This window comes from Poecile atricapillus, chromosome 19 (assembly GCF_030490865.1).
Source record: "Poecile atricapillus isolate bPoeAtr1 chromosome 19, bPoeAtr1.hap1, whole genome shotgun sequence".
NCBI classification, from domain to species: domain Eukaryota; kingdom Metazoa; phylum Chordata; class Aves; order Passeriformes; family Paridae; genus Poecile; species Poecile atricapillus.
In genome coordinates, this window is record NC_081267.1 from 7,347,355 (window position 1) to 7,367,983 (window position 20,629).

The 20,629-nt window shown below is 49.6% G+C and overlaps 1 protein-coding gene across 1 annotated transcript in view; it reads right to left on the reverse strand.

Moving 5' to 3' along the window:
- LOC131586391 (zinc finger protein 850-like) overlaps positions 1-20,629 on the reverse strand; it is a gene marked incomplete at both ends in the record, with an annotated part of 76,423 nt that overhangs the window by 27,412 nt on the left and 28,382 nt on the right. Inside the window, 2 exons of the mRNA XM_058853221.1 lie at positions 7,135-8,049; positions 19,581-19,587. Of these exons, the coding sequence (XP_058709204.1) occupies positions 7,135-8,049; positions 19,581-19,587 (922 nt within the window). The remainder of the gene's footprint in view (positions 1-7,134; positions 8,050-19,580; positions 19,588-20,629) is intronic.

Below are 20,629 nucleotides of genomic sequence, written 5' to 3' on the forward strand. Positions count from 1 at the left end.
AGCATCGCTCTCCTCAGCCGTTTGTTCCTGTACAACGCTGGCCCGATAACCATCCCCCTCGGCCTGCAGCTGGCTGAGGCGCTCCTGCCGCTCTTCGACAATGTAAGGCTCTGTGTCTCCAGCCATGGCCGCTGGCTGCTGCCTAGGCACTGTGCCCTGTGCATTTTCAGGCTGTGCCCAGGTGGGCCTGAAGCAGCTGATGCTGAGGTCTTTATTTCTTCCTTTCCTACAGGATGATAGCCAGGTGCAGCTGTGCTCCATGTTCATCTTTCGAGAGATGATGGATTTATTGCCAAAGGAGGGAAAAAAGGCCCTGAAGTCCCACGTGCAGCAGAGTCTGCTCCCACTCTCCTTGCACTGCCATGACGAGAACCAGCGCGTGGTTGATGTGAGGACTCGGCAGCTGCTGTGGCTCCCTGGCAGGGCGCTCAGTGCCTCCTGCTCTGCTGCCTCCCAGGCTGCAGCTCCCTCCTGGTCTTGGTCCAGGGACATGGGTCCTGCGCCCTGGGCTGTGGTGCCATCTCTGGGTCTCTGCTGCTCTCCAGGCCTCCCGGGAAACGCTGCTCTGTTCCGCCCGATTCCTGAAGAGGAAGGATCTCCAGCAGATGCTGCAGGTGGATCAGAGCTGGAGGTTCGGCGAGGGTCTGGTAAGGGCGGGCTGGAAGCCCCAGCCCCAGGCTGGAGAAGCTCAGTGTGTGTGGCTGGCAGCTGTGCCCTGCCCAGTGCTGCACCCAGGGGCGCCAGCCTGTGCCCCACACGCTGCTCCCTTCCCTGGGCCCCGCGGGCTCTACTCCAGCCCCCTGTGGCCCCGAGCCGTGTGCCCATGGAGCCCCGGCCCAGCTGGCCTGTCGGGCAGGGCGGCACCACGGCTCCCCGGGCAGCAGCCGGCCCTCTGCCCCCTCCAGAGCCCGGCGCCAGCGGCTGCTGGCCGGGCCTCAGGGCTGGGCGGGCACGGGAGGCCGGGGCTGGCCGCAGGCAGTGCCCGGCCGAGGGGCAGAGCCCGCACCAACCCTTCCCTCCTGCCGCTCTCTCCAGCTGGCACAGGACAGGAACCGAGCGGCCGAGCAGCTGCGCCGGGCCCTGCCGTACCTGCAGAGCCCACAGGAGCCCCTGCGAGAGGCGGCCATCAGGTTCATCGGTGAGCCACGAACCCGGGCTCCCTCCCCGCCCCGCCGCAGCTCGGCCCCGGCCCCGGCTGCTGCCCCGGCAGCGGCACCCGGGCCCGGCGCCCTGGAGCCCCGGCTGCCCTCGGGGCTGCTGCCGGCCTCTGGCAGCCGTGCCCTTGGGCTGAGTCAGGATGCGGCAAGGGCCCGGGCTGAGCCCTGCCGGGGCGGGAGGACGTGTGGCCACAGGGCTGGCAGCGCCGCTGGCAGGGAGCTGTGCCGCCGGGGCCCTGACAGGCTCTGTGTTCCCAGGGATGGCCGGGCAGCACCTGAGGGGGCAGAAGAAAGAGATGCTGCTCATTTGTGAGGGTGAGTGAGGGCAGCGGGCTGTCAGCGGGGCTGGCGGGGGGAGCTGCAAGCCCTGGCCTGGCTGTGGAGGGCTCTGCTCCCTGTGTGGATGAGGGGCGGTGTGGGCAGAGCACACCGAGATTTCAGGGGCACGTGGAGCATTCGTGGCCGCAGCTTCGGGCTGATCCCCTCGGTCCCTGCTCCCTGCTGGCCATGGCAAGAGCCGGCTGGGATGGCCCTGGCAGGGGGCTCTCCGTGGGCCCCCGCAGGTCTGGGATCTGACCGTGGCTCTGTCCGTCTCTCTTCCAGCCCTTGAAGACACAGCATGTGACAGCAGCCTGGAGGTTGGAAGCCTGGCACTTCAGACATTGTGCCTTCTCAGGGCAGGAGACCACGCTCCTATCTCCACCTTCCAGAGGCTGCGAGATCAGCTCCGCAGGGCATGGAGGTCACGGCCTCGTCTGTTGGGCCTCAGCTGGCTGCGCTGCTGGAGCTCTGCAGAGAGCTGATCTGGGAGGCTGTGTCTGCTGGGGCCACATGAGCAGCCAGCAGGGATGTTTTTTTCCTTCAAGATTGTTCTTTTCTTTTTTGTTTTGCTTTAGGATGTAAATAATGTAGGATATGTTATAATAGTCAGACTCCCAAGACCTTTCTTTTGCTGCCCAGGGTGTGCAGGGCATAGGGGAAGAGGGGGAAAAGGGGGCTTGTGCTCTGCAAGCTGCCCAGGCATGCAGTGGTGCAGGGAAAATGGCCAGAAGCCCCTTGGCCTTTGGTGGTTCTGCTGAAGCCACAAGCCCTGTCCCAGCCAGGAAGTGCCCTCTGTGTCCTGCTGCCTGTGTTGCTGCCTGGATTGCTGAGGGCTCTGTCATGATCCGCTAACACCGGCGGGAATCATGAGAGATTCGTTTGATCTCCCAGTGCAAAAGGACACAAAGGGATTTCAGTTTAAATCACAGCAATAGTGCACTTTTATTTTAGTGCCAACAACAGGAGTTCTAGCTGCTATGGTTTTTTGAAGGAAAATTGCTGTAGGTTTATGTGATTCTGGAAGGGCTCGAATTAAAGGGGTCATCATTTCACAGGTAATTGCATTGGTGATTCATAGCCAGTAGTTAATTTTCTGTCATGTATCATTTGCAAGCAGGCAGCTTTGTGCATGTCTTGCAGTAGTTGGTCAGGAGTACCAACTATAGCTACAGGGTCTCCCCTTTCCAATGGATTAAGCCCTGCTGCCCAATGAGCTGCGTGCTGAGTTAGGGACCACGGGTTACATCTGTCTCCTGCTGTTGAGAAGACCCCATGTCCCCAGTACCCACTGGCTTCTTGTTCTGTCAGTCAAATCTGATCTCCTCCGGTGAGAGATGCAGTATGTGTTCTGTCTCTGACTCGTGAGGGAGACGCCCGTACTCCTTTTGCAGCTCAGCCAATTCAGCAGCAGTGTACGGGATTTCTTTAGTGGTTGTGTGTGAATCAAGATCTTCATCATTGATTTGATTATATTCTGTTTGAATTAAAGGTTTCAAGCTAGGACAGCAGTGCTCCCCACAATTTTTCATCAGTTAGTTCTTTTTGAGGGTAAATTTGATTAATGAGAGGGGTTTCCCTCTCCACTGTTTCTTTGGTGAGTAAGCATTCTTTGAATTTTTAACCCATTCCTCTCTTTGGGCCACTGGCAACAGATAGATCTCATTCCTTTCTTCATCTAATTGTTTTTGCAAAATTTCAACTAGGTTTTGAAAGGAGTCCATTCTAGTTTTTTCCTCCCCTTTTTGCTTAAAGCAAGTTTCTCTAGCTGCTGTAAGACAAGCTCCCAAAACTGAGCAGAGTATACATTTTTGCCGAGTAAAAGCCTTTGGAACCCATACTGGAGGTCTCCTCCTCATTCTTGTCTCCATCATATGCCTACCAATATCCTTGTGCCGTGGAGCATTTGCTGTGAGCCACACCTTGGGTCACCCCGCTCCCGAGTGTCACAATCCCTCGGGGTGGGGACCCCAGACCCATTTCGGACCTCCACCCCTGAAACCCCGAGACCATTTTTGGACCCCAATCCCAAACCTCCCAGACCCTTTAGGGACCCCCAGCCCCTCTAGAGACTCCCAGCCCTTTTGGGACCCTCGGACCCTTTAGAGATCCCCAGCCCCTTTTGGGACCCCCGACCCTTTGGGGTGGGGCGGTGCTGACGCCCCCTCCCCACAGGGCAGTGGCTGTGCCTGGGGGAGGCGCTGGCGCGGGCAGAGCTGTTCCTGTTCCTGACCTCGCTGCTGCAGCGCCTGCGGCCGCGACCCCCGGCACCCCCCGAGGAGCTGCCCACGGCCCCCCTGGAGAGCGGCTTCGCCAACATCGTGCCCCGCTTCCAGCCCCTCCTGCTGCCCCAATGAGACCCCCCCAAATTCCAGACTGCTCCCCAAATTCAGGAACTGCCCCAGGATCGGGACCCTTCCCCATGGCTGGAAAATCTCCCCCCAGATCCTCCCCAAATTCCACTCCCAACATCCCCCCCCACTTCCAGCTCAGGATGGTGCCCTGATGAGACCTCTCCTCAAATCCCACCCCCAAGATGCCTCCCCATCGCTGGAAAATCCCCCCAAATCCACCCCAAACCCCACCCTAAAATCGGGAATCCCCCCTGAGACCCCTCCCCAAATTCAGGATGCCTCCCCAAAATGCCCCTCCCCATCAATGGAAATTCCCCCAAAACCCAAAATATCATCCCCAAATCCCCTTCCTAAAATCAGAATACCCCTGGGACCCCAGAATTTCCCCCCAAAACCACCAAATTTCTCCCCCAAAATCCCAAAATTTCTCCCAAATCCCCCTAAAAACCCCAAAACCCGCATACCCCCCCCAAAAGTCCCAAATCCTCCCAAGACTCAAAATCCCCCCACAAAACTCCAAATTTCCCCCCAAAAATCCCAAATTTTTCCCCAAAACCCCCAAATTTCTCAAAATCCCCAAAATTCTCCCCACCTCCCAAATTTTCCCCCCAAAACCACCAAATGCTCCCAAAATCCCAAATCCCCCCTCAAGATTCTCAAATTACACCTCAAATCACCAAAATTTTCTCCCCCAAGAATCCCAAATACCTCCCCAAAAATATGGGGGGGTGCCCCTAAGCAACCAAATCCCTTCTCCCCAAAATTACCCCTGAACCTCGAATTCCCCCCAAAACCTCCAAATTTTCTCCCCCAAACCCAGTTTTTTTTTCCAAAATCCCAAATCCTCCCCTAAAAGACCCAAAATTCTCCCCAAAATCCAAAATTTCCCCCAAACCCCCAAATTCCCCCCAAATTCCCAAATTCCACCCCAAAACTCAGGAGATCCTGCCCAAAAAACTGGTGACCCCTCCCGAGAAGCCCCCCAAAATTGCATCTCCCTCCCCAAAACTCACCAAAAAACCTGAGAACATGAATTTTTTATTTCACATCTTTCATACTTTGGGTGGGGGGGAACCCCCAGAATTCCTGGGATTTTTCCCATTTTTTGGGGAGGAGGTTGTCCCCAACTTTTCCAACACCCCCCAGGCGACCCCTTCCCAAAATTCCTGCGCCTCAGCCCCCCAAATTAAGTGCACATAAATAAAAAGAGGGAAAAAAAATAGGGAGGAAAAAAGGTAAAAATAAAAAAAAAGACCCCCCCCCCCCAACCCAAATCTGGGAGAAGGGGGACAGAGGAAAAATTGAGGGAGGGGATGATTCCCCCCTAAAAAAATTGAGGGACCCCTCAAAAAATTGGGGGAACCTCCTCCAAAAAAACCTCACATGCCAAAACCATCAAAAAATAGCAAAAAAAGGCAAAAAAAACATGAAAGATTTGGGGGAGAACCCCCCCCCAAAAATGTGTCAAAATGGGGGACCTCCCCCTTGAATCCAAGGAATTTTTGGGAAAATTTTTTTCCCAAAAGTAATGTGTTTTTGAGGGTGGCAGGGGAGGAAAGATCCCCTCCAAATTCCTGGGGGTGTCCCTGAGATCCAGTGGAGGCACCTGGTCCTAGAGGGAGACAAAAAGGGCATTTTAGGGAAATTAAGGGAATTTTGAGGGATTTGGGTGAATTTTAGGGAATTTTGGGATTTTTGGGGGGGTCTGGGGGCAGGTCTCAATTTTGTGGGGTCTTGCGTTCCGGGGCCGCAGGATCATGTCCAGGGAGGCCACAGTTACCAGGAACAGGCATGGGACACCAACGAGATGGGATTCTGCTCAGGAAAACATTTATTCAGCTCAGGAACAAACTCAGATCCAGAGACAGCCCCAAACAGAGGCAGGGAGATGGGGTTTGAGAACCAGGGTGGAGTTCAAGATCAGGGACCACTGGGAACACAGCAAGGGAGAAACCCCAGGGGCCCAAACCCAATCAGAAATCCCTGGGCTGCCTCCCCACGAGGGGTCCAGGGTGGAGTTTCTTCCTGGGCTCTCAGGGCCCAACCTCTGAGGCAGAGGGATGGAATTCCCTCTTGCCCACACCTCTCACTTTAACAATGTTCATTTGAAACTAAATCTTTGCCTCCCTGGGCAGGGGCACCTCACACAAAAACTCACTCAGTAATGGGCTCTCCCTCCATTCATCATCCCCAAACTTTGGCTGTCTCATTGCAGACCCCACCCCACCTCCCCAATCCCAAGGCAAACCCATCCCATCCCTGCTGAACATCAAGACCCCTTCCTAATCCCTATTTCCCCCATTTCACACCTCCCAAACTCCATCCCAACCATCCTGCCTCACCCAATTCTCATTTCACCCCTCCCCTGATTTGCATCCCACTTCACCCAATCCCCTTCCAACCCCATTCCACCTGATGCCTTCAGAAGGCTGACCTAGAACAGAGTCCAGACAGAGTTAAGAATAAAGTTTATTAAAAGGCCTTCAAGGATACACCTTGGGCAGTACAAGAACCTGGCCAGGGCTACACCCAGGATGAACAAGAAATGGTCACAAAAATGGACAAGTGATCACAAGGTCTCACATTTTTAGAAGTTTAGGTCCATCTGGATATTGCAATCTGTTAACTGTCCAATTACAGCTTCAGATGATGAAGTCCTGTACTTCTTGTTTTCTCTCTTCAGTCCACCCTTGTTTATACTTTTGGACCTGAAACTTCTAACAATTGTCCTTGGTATCAAGCTAGAAAAGGAATTGTTTTGTCTACCTACTCTGTGAAGAGAGCTCACTAACAATTAATATGAAGTTCAAAGCTACAAACCTAGGCAGCGCAGAATACGAAAAATATAAAACTTAAGGCATCACACCCAGAGGGGCTGTGGAATTGAATAATTTTGGAGAGGGACTGAGTAGGATTCAGTGGCACTGAGTGGTTTTGAGGTGACAGACCAAACCCTCTCGTCTCTTTGAGTGCCAAGAAATGGAAACAACTACACCAAATACCCCCAAATACTCCCATGTATCTCCCAGATTCCATTGTAGCACTAGTAACATGTGAGGTTTTAGATGCCTTTGATGAATTTCTTGATTTTTACCACTATTTGTTGGTTTTAAAGGGATGAAGATTAATCAAAAGATAATTGAAACCAAAATATAATGACCACTAGCTCAGTGTCTGCCCACCACAAATCACTGGGAACGTGGATCATCAGGTCCTGCCCCGTGGGTCCTCTGATGGGGGATGGAGCTGGGGCAGCGCACGAAGCTCTTCCTGCACTTGGGGCACTCACAGGGCTCCCCTTAGTGGTGCTTTTGTTGGTGTTGGGTCAAGTGAGATTTCTGGATGAAGCTCTTCCCACACTGAGGACACTCGTAGGGCCTCTCCCCAGTGTGGATGCGCCGGTGCCTGATGAGGGTGGAGTTGTCCTTGAAGCCTTTCCTGCACTCGGGGCAGCAGAAGGGCCTCTCATCCATGTGAATCTGCTGGTGCTTGAGGAGACTGGACCTGGTCTGAAACCTCTTCCCACATTTCCCACACTTGTAGGGCCTCTCCCCAGTGTGGATGTGCTGGTGGGTGATGAGGTGGGAGTTTCGCTTGAAGCCCTTCCTGCACTCAGGGCAGCGGAAGGGCCTCTCATCCGTGTGAATCCGCTGGTGCCTGAGGAGAGTGGAGCTGCTCTGAAACCTCTTCCCACACTCAGGACACTCGTAGGGCCTCTCCCCAGTGTGGATCATCTGGTGGATGGTCAGATGGAACCTCTGACTGAAGGTCATCCCACATTCCCCACACTCATAGGGATGCTCCCCAGTGTGGGTCCTCTGGTGAATGGTCAAATTAGAGCTGTTTCTGAAGCTCTTCCCACACTGGGGACACTCGTAGGGCCTCTCCCCAGTGTGGATGCGCTGGTGGGTGATGAGGTTGGAGTTTCGCTTGAAGCCCTCCCCACAGTCGGGGCAGCGGAAGGGCCTCTCATCCGTGTGAATCCGCTGGTGCACACGGAGAGTGGAGCTCCTCTGAAACCTCTTCCCACACTCAGGACACTCATAGGGCCTCTCCCCAGTGTGGATGCGCTGGTGGATGACGGGTTGGGAGTTGAAGCTGAAGCCCTTCCCACATTGCCCACACTCGTAGGGCCATTCCCCACTGTGGGTCCTCTGGTGGAGGATCAGGCTGTTGCTCCGGCTGAAGCTCTTCCCACACTCCAAGCACTTGTAGGGCTTCTCCCCATCCTGAAGCTGCTCATGGACCACCAGCTCAGAGCCCTGGCTGGATCTCCGGCCGCCTTCCCGGCACAGGGTGGGTCTTTCCTCCTCAGAGCACCCTGGGATGGGTTTGGAGCCCCTCCTCCTGCGGGATCTCCAGGGCTTTTCCTCCCCGTTGGTTTCCTGCACTGTGGAGCTGCTCAAAATGGCCTCTTCCATAAGGTTCTGCCGTGGGGATTTGTCCTCCCTGGTCTCCATCCTCAGCTCCTTGTCTGGGGGAGGAAGGACAAGGAGAGGATGGGATTTGCCTCCGTGCCAGAGGGAAGGGGAAGGAGATCCCCCCAGTGCGTCCCCGGCAGGACGGCGTCGGCAGCGGGGTTGTCCTGCAGCCGGGGGCCAGGCTGGGCTGGGAGATGGAGCAGGAGAGAGGGGGAAAGGGGCACTGACTTCCTCCTCACCTGCCTGGGTGTCCTGGGGCATCTTCCTCTTCCTCGCAGCCTCTTTTTCCATCGGGCCAAGATTTGGGAATGCAAAATCCTGGTTTGGGTAAAACAGGGGAAGAGTATCTTCAGTTTGAAGGTCCCTCAACCCAAGTCCATCTCTAGAAGTCACCAGCTTCACCCGGAGAACTGGCCTATAAAAACCTCACAAACACCAAGATTCAGCCCTGAAAATGCCTCCCAGGAGTTCCCCATCTCTGGTGTCTCCCCTTTTGGTGTTCTGGGCTTCCCCCTGTCCCAGCTGCTGAGGGTCCTGCTTGTACTGAGGGTTCCCCACCTACTCAGTCCCTGCCCTCCCCAGGCTGCTGGGAGTGCCAGGAATCTGAAAAGTTCCCCCTGTTTCCATCTCCCCACTTAGGGATGCTGGGACCCCCCAATGTCCCCCCAAGTAGGATTTTCTGCTCAGCCTTGGAGTCCTTAATTCTTAAATATCCCCCCTGACTAAATCCAACCCAGGGACCCCCCAGGATATCTGGGCTGAGCTCCCCCTCCTCGGTCACCTGTGGGATGGGGGGGTGAGGGGCTATGAATTCGGGGAGTGCTTGACCTCGTGGTTCCTTCTCCTTTCCCTGATCCTCATTTGTCCCTCCTCTTCCTCCCTCTCCTCCCCCCCTTCCATCCTTCCTCCTCCTCTTCCTCCCTAACCCCACCTCCTTCTCCTACTTCCATCCCTTCTCTCTCTCCTTCTTCATCCCTCCTCTTCCATCCCTCCTCCTCCTCCCCCAGGAGCAGTGACACCCTCGGTGCCCCGTTCCCAAACCCCTCACAGCCCACGGCAGGAGCGGGGATGGAGCTGGGACAGGTCGGGATGGGCAGCGCGGGGCTCTCCGCTGCTCCCACCCGCTGGGGACGGGGGGAACCCGGCCCAGGGAAATGGAGAGGGAAACTGGGAAAATTGGGGGCTGCAGATCCAACCTGGGGCTGGCTGGGGACCCTGGCTGGGGACTGCCAGCCCTTGGGGCTCCTCTGGGGAGATGCGGGAGGGGGGAACACAGAGAGGGCTGGGGGATCCCAGGAGTGGCAGCACTGGCAGGGACTGGTTTGTACTGGGGTAACTGGAACCCTACTGGGGTAACTGGGAATGACTGGGAATGAGCACAAGCATGCTGAGGGCAGCTGGGATATACTGGGAGTGACAGTGACCATACTGGGAACAGCTGGATCCACAGTGGGGGCACTGGGAGTGAGTGGGACCATGCTGAGATGGACTGGGACTATTCCAGGGACAACTGGGATCATACTGGTAGGAACTGGGAAGAATTGCAACTATTCTGGGATCATACTCAACTGGGATCATACTGGGATCACAGTGGGAGCAGCTGGGTCCCTGCTGGCTGAGACTGGGATCCCACTGAGGGTGACTGGAATCATACTGGGATTGACTGGGAGTGGCTGTGAGCAACTGGAATCATGCTGAGAGGAACTGGGAGGAAGTGGGAATGACTGGGAGCGTGCTGGGGCTGACTGGGATATACTGGGAGAGACAGGGAGTCCCAGGGATCACACTGGAGGCTACTGGGGTCATACTGGAACTGACAGGGAGCAACTGGGGGCCACTGGCCTCATACTGGGGGTGACTGGGATCAGACTGGGAGTGCAAAGGAAACTAGAAAAATGGGGAAATAATGGGAATAAAACCAGGGTAAATTCAAGGAAAATAAAGGTGAAATATCAGGGAAAAAACAGAAAAAAAAACCCAGGGCGAAATCAAAAAAATTTGGGGAAAAAGCAGGGAAAAAATGGGAAAAATTTGGGAAAAACAGGGAAAAATTTGACAAAAAGTTGGCAAAACCAGGAAAAATTTGGGGGAAAAAAAAAGGAGAAACCTCAAGGAAAACTCAGGGAAAAAAATCAGGAAAGAAAGCAGAAAAAAAATGGGAAAATCAGGAAAAATCAGAAAACATGAGGAAAAATCAGGAAAAATAGGAAAAGAAAGAAAAAATCAAGAAAAAACAGGAAAAATTTGGGGAAAATGGGAAAATCAGGAAAAAAAACTGGGAAAGAACTGGGAAAAATTGGGGAAAATCAGGAAAAGAAAGAGGAATAAAATCTGGTAAAATGGGAAAAAAAATGGGAAAAACCAGGAAAATTTGGGAAGAAACTGAGAAAAAACTAGAAAAATTTGGGAGAAGAAGAGGAAAAAAATCAGGAAAAAGTGGGAAAAGCATGAAAAAAATTGGGAAAAAATCAGGTACAATATCAGGAAAAGAAAGACGAAAAGACCCTGGGAAAAAAATCAGGGAAAAATTTGGAAAAAAATTGAAAAAATCAACGGAAAGCCAGAAATATTTGGGGAAAAACTGCATAAAAATCAGAAAAAGAATTGAGAAAAAAATCAGAAAAAATTGTAAAAAAAAAGGAAAATCAGGGGAAAAAAAATCAGGGAAAGGATAAAAAAACCTGGAAAAATCAAAAAAAATTAATGAAGAAAAATCAGGAAAAATTTGGGGAAAACCAGAAAAATTTGGGAAAGGAAAATGGAAAAATCTAGGGAAAAAAATGGGAACAAAACCACAAAAAAATCAAGGAAAATTTTTGAAAAAATTGGGAAAATATTGGGAAAAAATCAGAAATAGAAAGAGGAAAAATCAGGAAAAGAAATCAAGAAAAATCAGGAAAAAAATGGGGAAAATCAAGAAAAGAGAGAGGAAAGAGACTTGGAAAAAAATCAGGAAAAATCAGGAAAAAAAATTAGGAAATACAGGGAAAAATCAGGGGAAAATTTAGAAAAAAAATAGGGAATAACCTGGAAAAAACTGGGAAAGGAACAGGGAAAAATCAGGAAAAAATGGGGGAAAATCTGGACAAAAATGGGGGAAAAAAATTTGGAAAAAACAGGGGAAAAATCAGGAAATCAAGGAGGAAGAAGACCAGGAAAAATCTGGGAAAAAATCCAGGAAGAAATCAGGGAAAAAATGAGGAAAAGAAGGCAGGGAAAAAAACCCTTGGAAAATGGAAAAAAAATGGGAAAAAGCCAAGAAATATTTAGGTAAAGAACAGGCAAAAATCAGGAAAAAATGGGGAAAAATTGGGACAAATCAGAGGCAAAAATCAGGAAAAAAATGGGAAAAAAATTGAAAAAAAATTTGAAAAATGAGGGAAAAATCAGGAAAAGAAATAGGAAAAAAAACCAGGAAAAAAACAGGAAAAATTTGGGAAAAAAATAGGCAAAAATCAGGAAAAATGGGAAAAAAGGGAGGAAAAAAATTGGGGAAAATATTGGGAAAAATGGGAAAAAATCCAGGATTAAGTGAGGAAAAGAAAGAAAAAAATAATCTGGAAAAAGCTGGAAAAAATGGGAAAAAAGAGAAAAATGGAGGAAAAATGGAGCAAAAATGAGAGAAAAATGGGGAAAATGCTATAAAAATAGGAAAAAATGCTGGAAATGGGAGAGAAATGGAGGAAAAATTGGGGAAAAAATGGAGAAAAAAATGGAAGAAAATTGGGAAAAATGGGGAAAAATGAGAATAAATTGGGATAAAAATGGGGAAAAAAGGCAGGAAACTGGGAGAGAAATGGAAGAAAAAGGGAATAAAAATGGTAAAAGTGAAGGAAAAATGGGAGAAAAATGGCAGAAAATGGAGAAAATAGGAGAGAACATAAGGAAAAAATTGGGGAAAAATGGAGCAAAAGTGGTGTAAAATGGGGAAATTGAGAAAAAGTAGATTAAATATGGGGAAAAAAAACTGAAAAAATGAGAAAACATGAGGAAAAAGTTAAGGGAAAGTGGAGGAAAAATAGGGGGGGAAATTAGGGAAAAATAGAGAAAAAAATGAGATAAAAAAAGGGGGAAATGGAGGAAAAAAGGAGAAAAATGGGGAAAAACTTGGGGAAAAATAAAAAAATAGGATAAAATGGGGGAAAATTATATGAAAATGGGATAAAAATGAGGAAAAATGGAGAAAAAATAGGGAAAAAATGAAATAAAAACGGGGGAAAATTGGGGAAAAATTAAATAAAACTGTGCAAAAATGGGAATAAATTGGGGGAAAATGGAGCAAAAGTGGGGGAAATAATTGAGACAACATTTGGGGAAAATGGAGACAAATTGTACCCTAATAGTGAATGACTGGGAGTGATTTGGCTCGTCCTGCGGTGCCGAGGACACTGGAACCACACGGGGGGAGCAACTGGGCAATGCTGGGAGCAGCCACTGCCGGCACCGGGAGCCCCGAGCCCCTTTCCCGGCCATGCCGGACCCGCATCCCCCCGGCCCCTTTGCCGGGGCTCTGCCGCCACCGGGACCCCCCAAAAACACCTCCCGGGGACCCCCGGGGACCCCCCGAGGGGCATCTGCGGCTCGGCTCTGGAGCCCTGCCATCCCCAAACATCCCCCCCAAAAACCCCAAACCCAGGGAGCCCCGGGGTATTTGGGGCGAGCTCCCCCTCCCCGGGCACCTGCGGGATGGGGGGCGATGGTCCCGAAGGAGCTGCAGATCCAGAGAGCGGGGAGCGCACGTGGAGCCTCCTCTTGACTCGATCTTCTCGAGTGGCCCGGCTAGCTCAGTGATGAGGTTTCTCTTCACTCGAGTTTCGAGCCAGCAGATGTTTGTGGGGTTCACTGATTTTCTTCAAGAATTCAAGTCTATAGAGCGAGTAAAGAAATCAGGGGGGGACTCTCTCTCTGGTTTGCATTCCACAGTTTATTTCTGTGAAGGGGAATCCAAAGGACGAGAGACAAAGGATTTGGGGTCTGGGGGGTTTCTTTTAACAGGGTTTCTCGGAGGGAGGGAACATCAGAGAAAGAACCAATTATTTTTCTCAGTTAGTACATCTTACAAACTTTCTACAAATCAAGGTTACACACATCAAGATAAGAAATAACAGACACCAACTTCTTCAAATGCCCACAGAGGTGTAGGAGTATTCTCCACAGAGGGACAGAGGGGGAGAGAGGGGGGGCTTGGTTTCCTGGCAACACAGGGGGGAAAGAAAGGAAAGATAAGCATGCCCTCTCAGCTTCCATAGCTCAGAGGCATCCTGGGACAGGAAAAACAAAGTTACAAACTTCCGTGTTGGAAAGAGGGGTCTCTCTTCTCTCAGCCCCGTGCTTTCCTGGGCTAAAGAAACTTCAAGCAGCTGGAAATGCCAGCACGGTCTTCTCTTTACTCTATCCGGCCTCTCGCCGTGGGGCTGAGGAGAGAAACTTCAGTAACCATGGTAACTTGACGCCAGGTAAACAATTAGGAGAAAGAGAAGCTGGGGGGGGGAAATCACAACTAAAAGATGAGAAAAATACATTTCAGGCTATCAACTACAACATCTCCCCCTAATTTTTTCTAAAAGAAGGAAGGGAACTCGGTTTTACTTCTTCAAACCAAGGGGAAGGGGTTTGGGTTGTATTGGGATTTGGGAATTCCACAGCATTTATCTGAGGTGCAGGAGAAATTAACTTGGTGGTGGTGGTAACACACCAACGTTGCAAAACAGAAAACATAATCAAAACAACAACAACAATTGCAAAAAACCCTAAAACAGTCCGAAAAACAGAAGACAGCCATCCCGAAAATCCCCGCTGGGGATGGTTTCTTCCTAAAATACAGGTTAACAAAAAACAAAAAACATTAGCTGAATTCATCAATAAACAGATTCAACAGAGGAAAATCAGGGTAGAATGGAGAATCTGGATTTCCTTCTCCACCCAAATACCTGTTTGTTCTTTTAACTTCCGCCACTGAAATATCAGGGGGTCTTGTGGGATGTTTTTCAATGTACGGTTTTACCCACCTCTGTGGGACCCACCGTAAACCCAGGGGTGTTGATACACAAGCGTATCCTCTTCCCCATGTCACTAATTTGTAAGGACCTTCAATTTTTCCACTCTCAGGGTCTCTCATCAACACTGGTGGATGTTCCTTGAGCTTGTGTTTGCTATGAGGGGAGAAATGCTTAACCACTGGGGGGTTTTGATCTTCCATAGAACAGTTTAAAAAATTGAGAGTGAACAGGGCTTTGCATAATCTTTCTTGTGGTGTTAACTTTACTTTGTCTTTCCATTGATTTTTCAAAACTCTTTTGAGTGACTGGTGTGCTCTCTCTACTATTGCTTGACCTGTTGGAGAGTGGGGGATTCCTGTCTTGTGTCTCACTCCCCATTCTTGCAAAAATTCCTTAAACACTTTCGAAATATATGCTGGTCCATTATCTGTTTTAATTTCTTTAGGGATTCCTAGCACAGAAAAAGCTTGCAACAGGTGCTTTGTGGCATGCACACCTTTTTCTCCTGCATGGGCTGAGGCAAAAATTGCTCCTGAGAAGGTATCAATAGATACATGTACATATTTTACCTGTCCAAATTCAGGAATGTGTGTTACATCAGTTTGCCATACTTCACAGCTTTCAAGTCCCCTTGGATTGACTCCAGCACCCAGGGATGGCAGAGCTGTGCGCTGACAGTGGGGACATGTGGCCACAATGGCTTTGGCTTGATCTCGTTTCAGATTAAACTGTCGAATCAAACCTGGTACATTCTGATGAAACATTTCATGGCTTAATTTTGCCTGTTGAAACAGGTCAGGGAGTCTGGCCAGCCCAACAGGGGCAGCAGCCAGGGAATCAGCTCTGTCATTCCCTTCTGCTATGAAACCAGGTAATTCTGTGTGTGACCGGGTATGCATAACAAAATAAGGATGTTCTCGATGGGACACTGCATAAATCAATTTTGAGAGCAATTCAAACAAAGTTCTGTTTGAGATCTCCTTGAGGACTGCATTCTCTGCTCTGGAAACTACTCCTGCTACATAAGCTGAATCAGTGACCAAATTGAATGGTTCTGAAAATCTCTCAAATGCTCTAACCACTGCTGCTAACTCAGCAATTTGAGGGGATCCTTCTACATAATCAATATCTGATTCCCACTGCTGCGTCTGAGGATCCTTCCAGGTCATTACTGACCTTCCGGATGCTCCAGAAGCATCAGTAAAAACAGTCAAAGCCTCAAGGGGCTTCTGACTCCTCTTATCTTTTGGTACCAAATTAAATTTTGAATTAAACAATTTGTGTGCAGGGGCATGAACTGAAATCTGCCCAGTAAAATTCTCCAGAGCAATTTGCAGGGTCTCTTGATTCCTCAAGAGGTGCTCAAACATTTCCCTGGTCATCTTCACTGAGGAGGTTTCTTCCTCAGAGAGACTTAGGGGCAAATGTATACATGAAAAATCACAACCAGCAAGTTCTCTCAGTCTCAGCCTGGCCTTTCCAACCAGCTGGGCCATCAATTCCTGTGGCCTTGTAATATTTTTGGATCGATGGTGACTGAGAAAGACCCACTCTATGATAATCAAATGGTCTTTCTGGTCCTTGTCCCACTGAAAAATCAACCCCTGAAGGTGTGGCAATTTCCCCATTACAATAAATTTGAAAGGCAGCTCTGGATGGCATCTATGTGCCTGTCTCTTCTCCATCATGCTGCTTACCTTCTCTAAAGCATCCTTGGCTTCTGGAGTCAGTGTCCTTGGAGCACTCAGCTCATCTCCCCCTTTCAATAAATTGAAAAGAGGGGCTAGGTCATCAGTGGCAATGCCTAGCCAAGGCCTAACCCAATTCAGTGTTCCACACAGAGAGTGCAAGTCGGCTAAGGTTTTGGGATTGCTGTTAAAAGCCAATTTCTGAGGAACAATTGTTTTTGCAGTGATTTCCAGACCTAGGTATTTCCAAGGAGGCATCTTTTGTACTTTTTCCTCCTGAAGGGTGAGTCCTGCAGTTGTTAAAACTTCGGTCACCCGGTCCAGTGTGGACTGGAGCAGTTTTTCCTGGGGGGCACACACTAGCACATCATCCATATAATGCAGGATGATGGCTTCCCCCACCTCAGCTCGCACAGGGGATAACAAGGCGGCAACATACCATTGACAAATCACAGGTGAATTTTTCATCCCTTGAGGGAGGGATTTCCAATGAAACCTTCTCATTGGGGCTTCTCTGTTGAGGGAAGGCACAGAAAAAGCAAACCTGGGGGCATCGATAGAGTCTAGAGGAATTTTGAAAAAGCAGTCTTTGATGTCAATCACAGCCAATTCCCAATCTTGAGGAAGCATGGCAGGAGACGGCATTCCTGGTTGAAGAGGTCCCATGTCCACAATGACTTTGTTAATTTCTCTCAGATCATGAACCAATCTCCACTTGTCTTTCCCTGGCTTTTTAATGACAAACACAGGGGTGTTCCAAGGGCTAAAAGTAGGTTCAATATTGCCTTGGGCTAATTGCTCATCTACTAACTCATTTAGCGCCTTTAATTTCTCTTTACTCAGCGGCCACTGGGGTATCCAAATTGGGGAATCTGTGGTCCATTCTAGTTTTTGGGTCTGGCGCTTCTCAGTGGCCGCAATCAAAAATCCCGAGGTGTTTTTGGAATTTCAATGCGGACTCCCCATTGGGACATGACATCTCTTCCCCACAGGGGAACCTGGAAGTCAGTGACAATGGGGCGAATAGATGCTATTTTCCCATCAGGTCCTCTAATCTGAATGGGTTCCTTTGATATCTTGGCCAATTGGGCTCCCCCTATACCTTGGATGTGGTTAACCATCGGTTGCAGTTCCCATTGCGGTGGCCATCTCCTTTCAGGGATGACAGTCACATCTGCTCCTGTGTCTATCATGCCTGTCATTCCCATGCCTTCACTACCTTTTTTCAAATGGCATGAGATGATGGGTTTGTTTTCTCCCACTGCTTGAGCCCAGTAGATCTGAGGTGCTACATCATCTACTGGGATCCCTGATGGAATGGGAATAGCTTGAGCAATTACTTGCCCTTGTGCCAGGTAGAATGGTGGGTTGATGCACCGTGCCAAAAGGATGAGTGCATCCAAGTCAGCTGAAAGAGTGACAGGAGAAATTTCAATCTCTGGGGGTGTGTTTTTTGTGTCCCCAATAACAAGAAACTTACAATTCAGGTCAGCCGTCAGTTTTTCCCTCAGTGGGTCAACGGAAACAACCGTCCAGTGGCGAGATCTAAAAAAATGATCTTTCACAGTGAACAATTTGAGAGGTAATTTTGGCTTCCAAACCTCACAACCCTTGGTGTTATTTCGGTGGCAGAAGTCAGACCTGTGAGAAATGTCACATTTAAGAGTGTTATCACATTCAATTTTCCCTCCACCTGTGACCTCTATTCCACTTGTGTCTCTGCGCGGAATAGACTCGCGCTGTGTATCTAGTTTTTTTGGTTCTGAGGACCCCCTCCCTTTTCCCGGTTTCCCTGCCCTTGCTTGTTAGGATATGGCACTTGGCAGAACTTTGCAAAATGTCCTGGCTGTCCACACCGATGACAGGTGAATGGTCCCTTCGGCTTGGCTGGCGATGGCAGAGTAGGTACAGCTGTGGCTGCAATCCTTCCTGGGGTTCTCTGGGAATCCTCAGTCCTTGGCACTGAAGTGCTGATTACATCCGTACACATCTCAATCAAAGTTGTCAAGGTCGGTGGTGGATCCTTTGGCAGCACCCGAATCAGTGCTTTGCAGGCTTCATTCGCATTCACTCGAGCCATTTCCAACAGCAAGTCAGAGTGCAGGGTGGTATTCTGCACTTGTCTTTCAATCTGTACCTTTAATCTATTCACAAAATCTACAAATCTTTCATCAAAACGTTGTTTAACTTGAGCATAGGGAACAACAGATTCAGAAAGAGGAATATTGAAAAATGCTTTCTCTGCAGCCTTCTGTATTTTCTCTCTAACTCCTTTTGGCAAATTTTGGGCCTGGTCAATAGGTTCACTCCAATCACCTTCACCACATAAATGATTCATGGTAATTATTTTACCCCTTTCATCTAAAGCTTCAAAATCACTGCTCAGTAATTCTCCCAAAAGGGTTTTCAACAATCTTTTCCAAGCCCCTTCCCAGAGCAAATATTCTCCTGGGGATAGAAGGCAGGAAAACAAATCCTTTAAATCATGGGGGACCAATTGGTTGGAGGAGAGGGTTGCCTTTAAAAGACTTTTAAAAAATTGGCTTTCCTTTCCAAACTCTTTTCCTGCTTTGCATAATTCCATTTTCAACCGAAATGACATTGCATTCCATTCTGGTAATGCTCCTCCCCTCCCAAAAGTTACAGGTGCTGCAAAGAAGGCAGGCCTCTGTTCCTGGTTTGTCCCTTCACCCCCTCCCTTCTCCACACTGTGTGAGCTGGAGGGAGTGACCTGGGAGCCAGCAGCAGAGAGAGGGCAGGCGGGGTTGCAGGGGGGGTAGGAGGGGTCAGGGGCGGGGTGCCTTGGGAGGGAGACACCCCTGAGGGGTGGGGCGGAGGCAGAGGAGGGAGGGTCTGGAGGACCAGGAGGGGGGAGGTCTTGAGGGAGGAAAGGGTTGAAGGGGGGAGGGGAAACAAAGGGATTGTGGGAAGAAGAAGCAACCCGAGGGTCGACCATGTGCTCACCACCATTTTGAAGTTCCTGGGCCCTTTGTGTAACACTTGGGGGGAGACTCACCATGTGGTCTCCTCCATCTTGTGTACCCAAAAGATCACCAGGAACAAAAGGAGAGGGATATTCAGGATAAAGAGGGGTAGGAGAGGGAGCTGGGATGGGTTTTAGGGAAAGGTTTCCAACAGCTTGGCCAGAGCTCCTGGAACAGGGGTGCTGAGAGGACTCCCCCAGCTTAGGGTAACAGGGTTGAGGTAAAGAAACAGGGTTATCAGGGTTAGGATTGGGTAACCTTTTTTCTTCTTTCTCAATAAGGGTTAGTCTGATCAAAACAAACAAATGGATTACTTTCTCTGCTGAACTATCTCCAGCATTCACAGATTCAGTCAATTTTGTCCCCACTCTGTTCCAAAAGGAAACAGAAGTTACATCTGCAGGAGACACCTGAGAAAAATTTAAAAAAACCCAATTCACTAATTTTTTCACTTTTTTCTTAGAAAATGGTTTCTCTCCAATTTGCAAAATGCCAATCACTTGATTAAAAATCCCCCTTTGTGCTACAGACAGTCTTGCACCCATCTCTGTGATCTCACCTGTCCGTCGCAGCTATTTCACCAACGGCTCCAAACTGCTCTGCATCCAGAAGTTTCACCTGGGATGGGACTCTTCTCTCACCCACTCCCTCTTCACCACTTCCCCCCTTTGGGGAATTCAGTCTTCAGAATGCTCCTGCCGTTGTCTCGCTCTCAAAAGCAGCCCCTTGGTGCACAGGGGTTCTTGCTTTTCTCCCCAACACGTCTTCCACTTAAAACAGCGAAGAGACGCTTCTGGGGTAGATGTCGTCCCAGCGGTGGTCAGAATCTCACCTTCCGTGGTTCTTCTGTCCCCTGTATTGAGGGACAGGCCAGCCTCACGTTCTGGGCGCCATCTGACTCGATCTTCTCGAGTGGCCCGGCTAGCTCAGTGATGAGGTTTCTCTTCACTCGAGTTTCGAGCCAGCAGATGTTTGTGGGGTTCACTGATTTTCTTCAAGAATTCAAGTCTATAGAGCGAGTAAAGAAATCAGGGGGGGACTCTCTCTCTGGTTTGCATTCCACAGTTTATTTCTGTGAAGGGGAATCCAAAGGACGAGAGACAAAGGATTTGGGGTCTGGGGGGTTTCTTTTAACAGGGTTTCTCGGAGGGAGGGAACATCAGAGAAAGAACCAATTATTTTTCTCAGTTAGTACATCTTACAAACTTTCTACAAATCAAGGTTACACACATCAAGATAAGAAATAACAGACACCAACTTCTTCAAATGCCCACAGAGGTGTAGGAGTATTCTCCACAGAGGGACAGAGGGGGAGAGAGGGGGGGCTTGGTTTCCTGGCAACACAGGGGGGAAAGAAAGGAAAGATAAGCATGCCCTCTCAGCTTCCATAGCTCAGAGGCATCCTGGGACAGGAAAAACAAAGTTACAAACTTCCGTGTTGGAAAGAGGGGTCTCTCTTCTCTCAGCCCCGTGCTTTCCTGGGCTAAAGAAACTTCAAGCAGCTGGAAATGCCAGCACGGTCTTCTCTTTACTCTATCCGGCCTCTCGCCGTGGGGCTGAGGAGAGAAACTTCAGTAACCATGGTAACTTGACGCCAGGTAAACAATTAGGAGAAAGAGAAGCTGGGGGGGGGAAATCACAACTAAAAGATGAGAAAAATACATTTCAGGCTATCAACTACAACATCCTCTGCCTGCTCCAGCTCTTC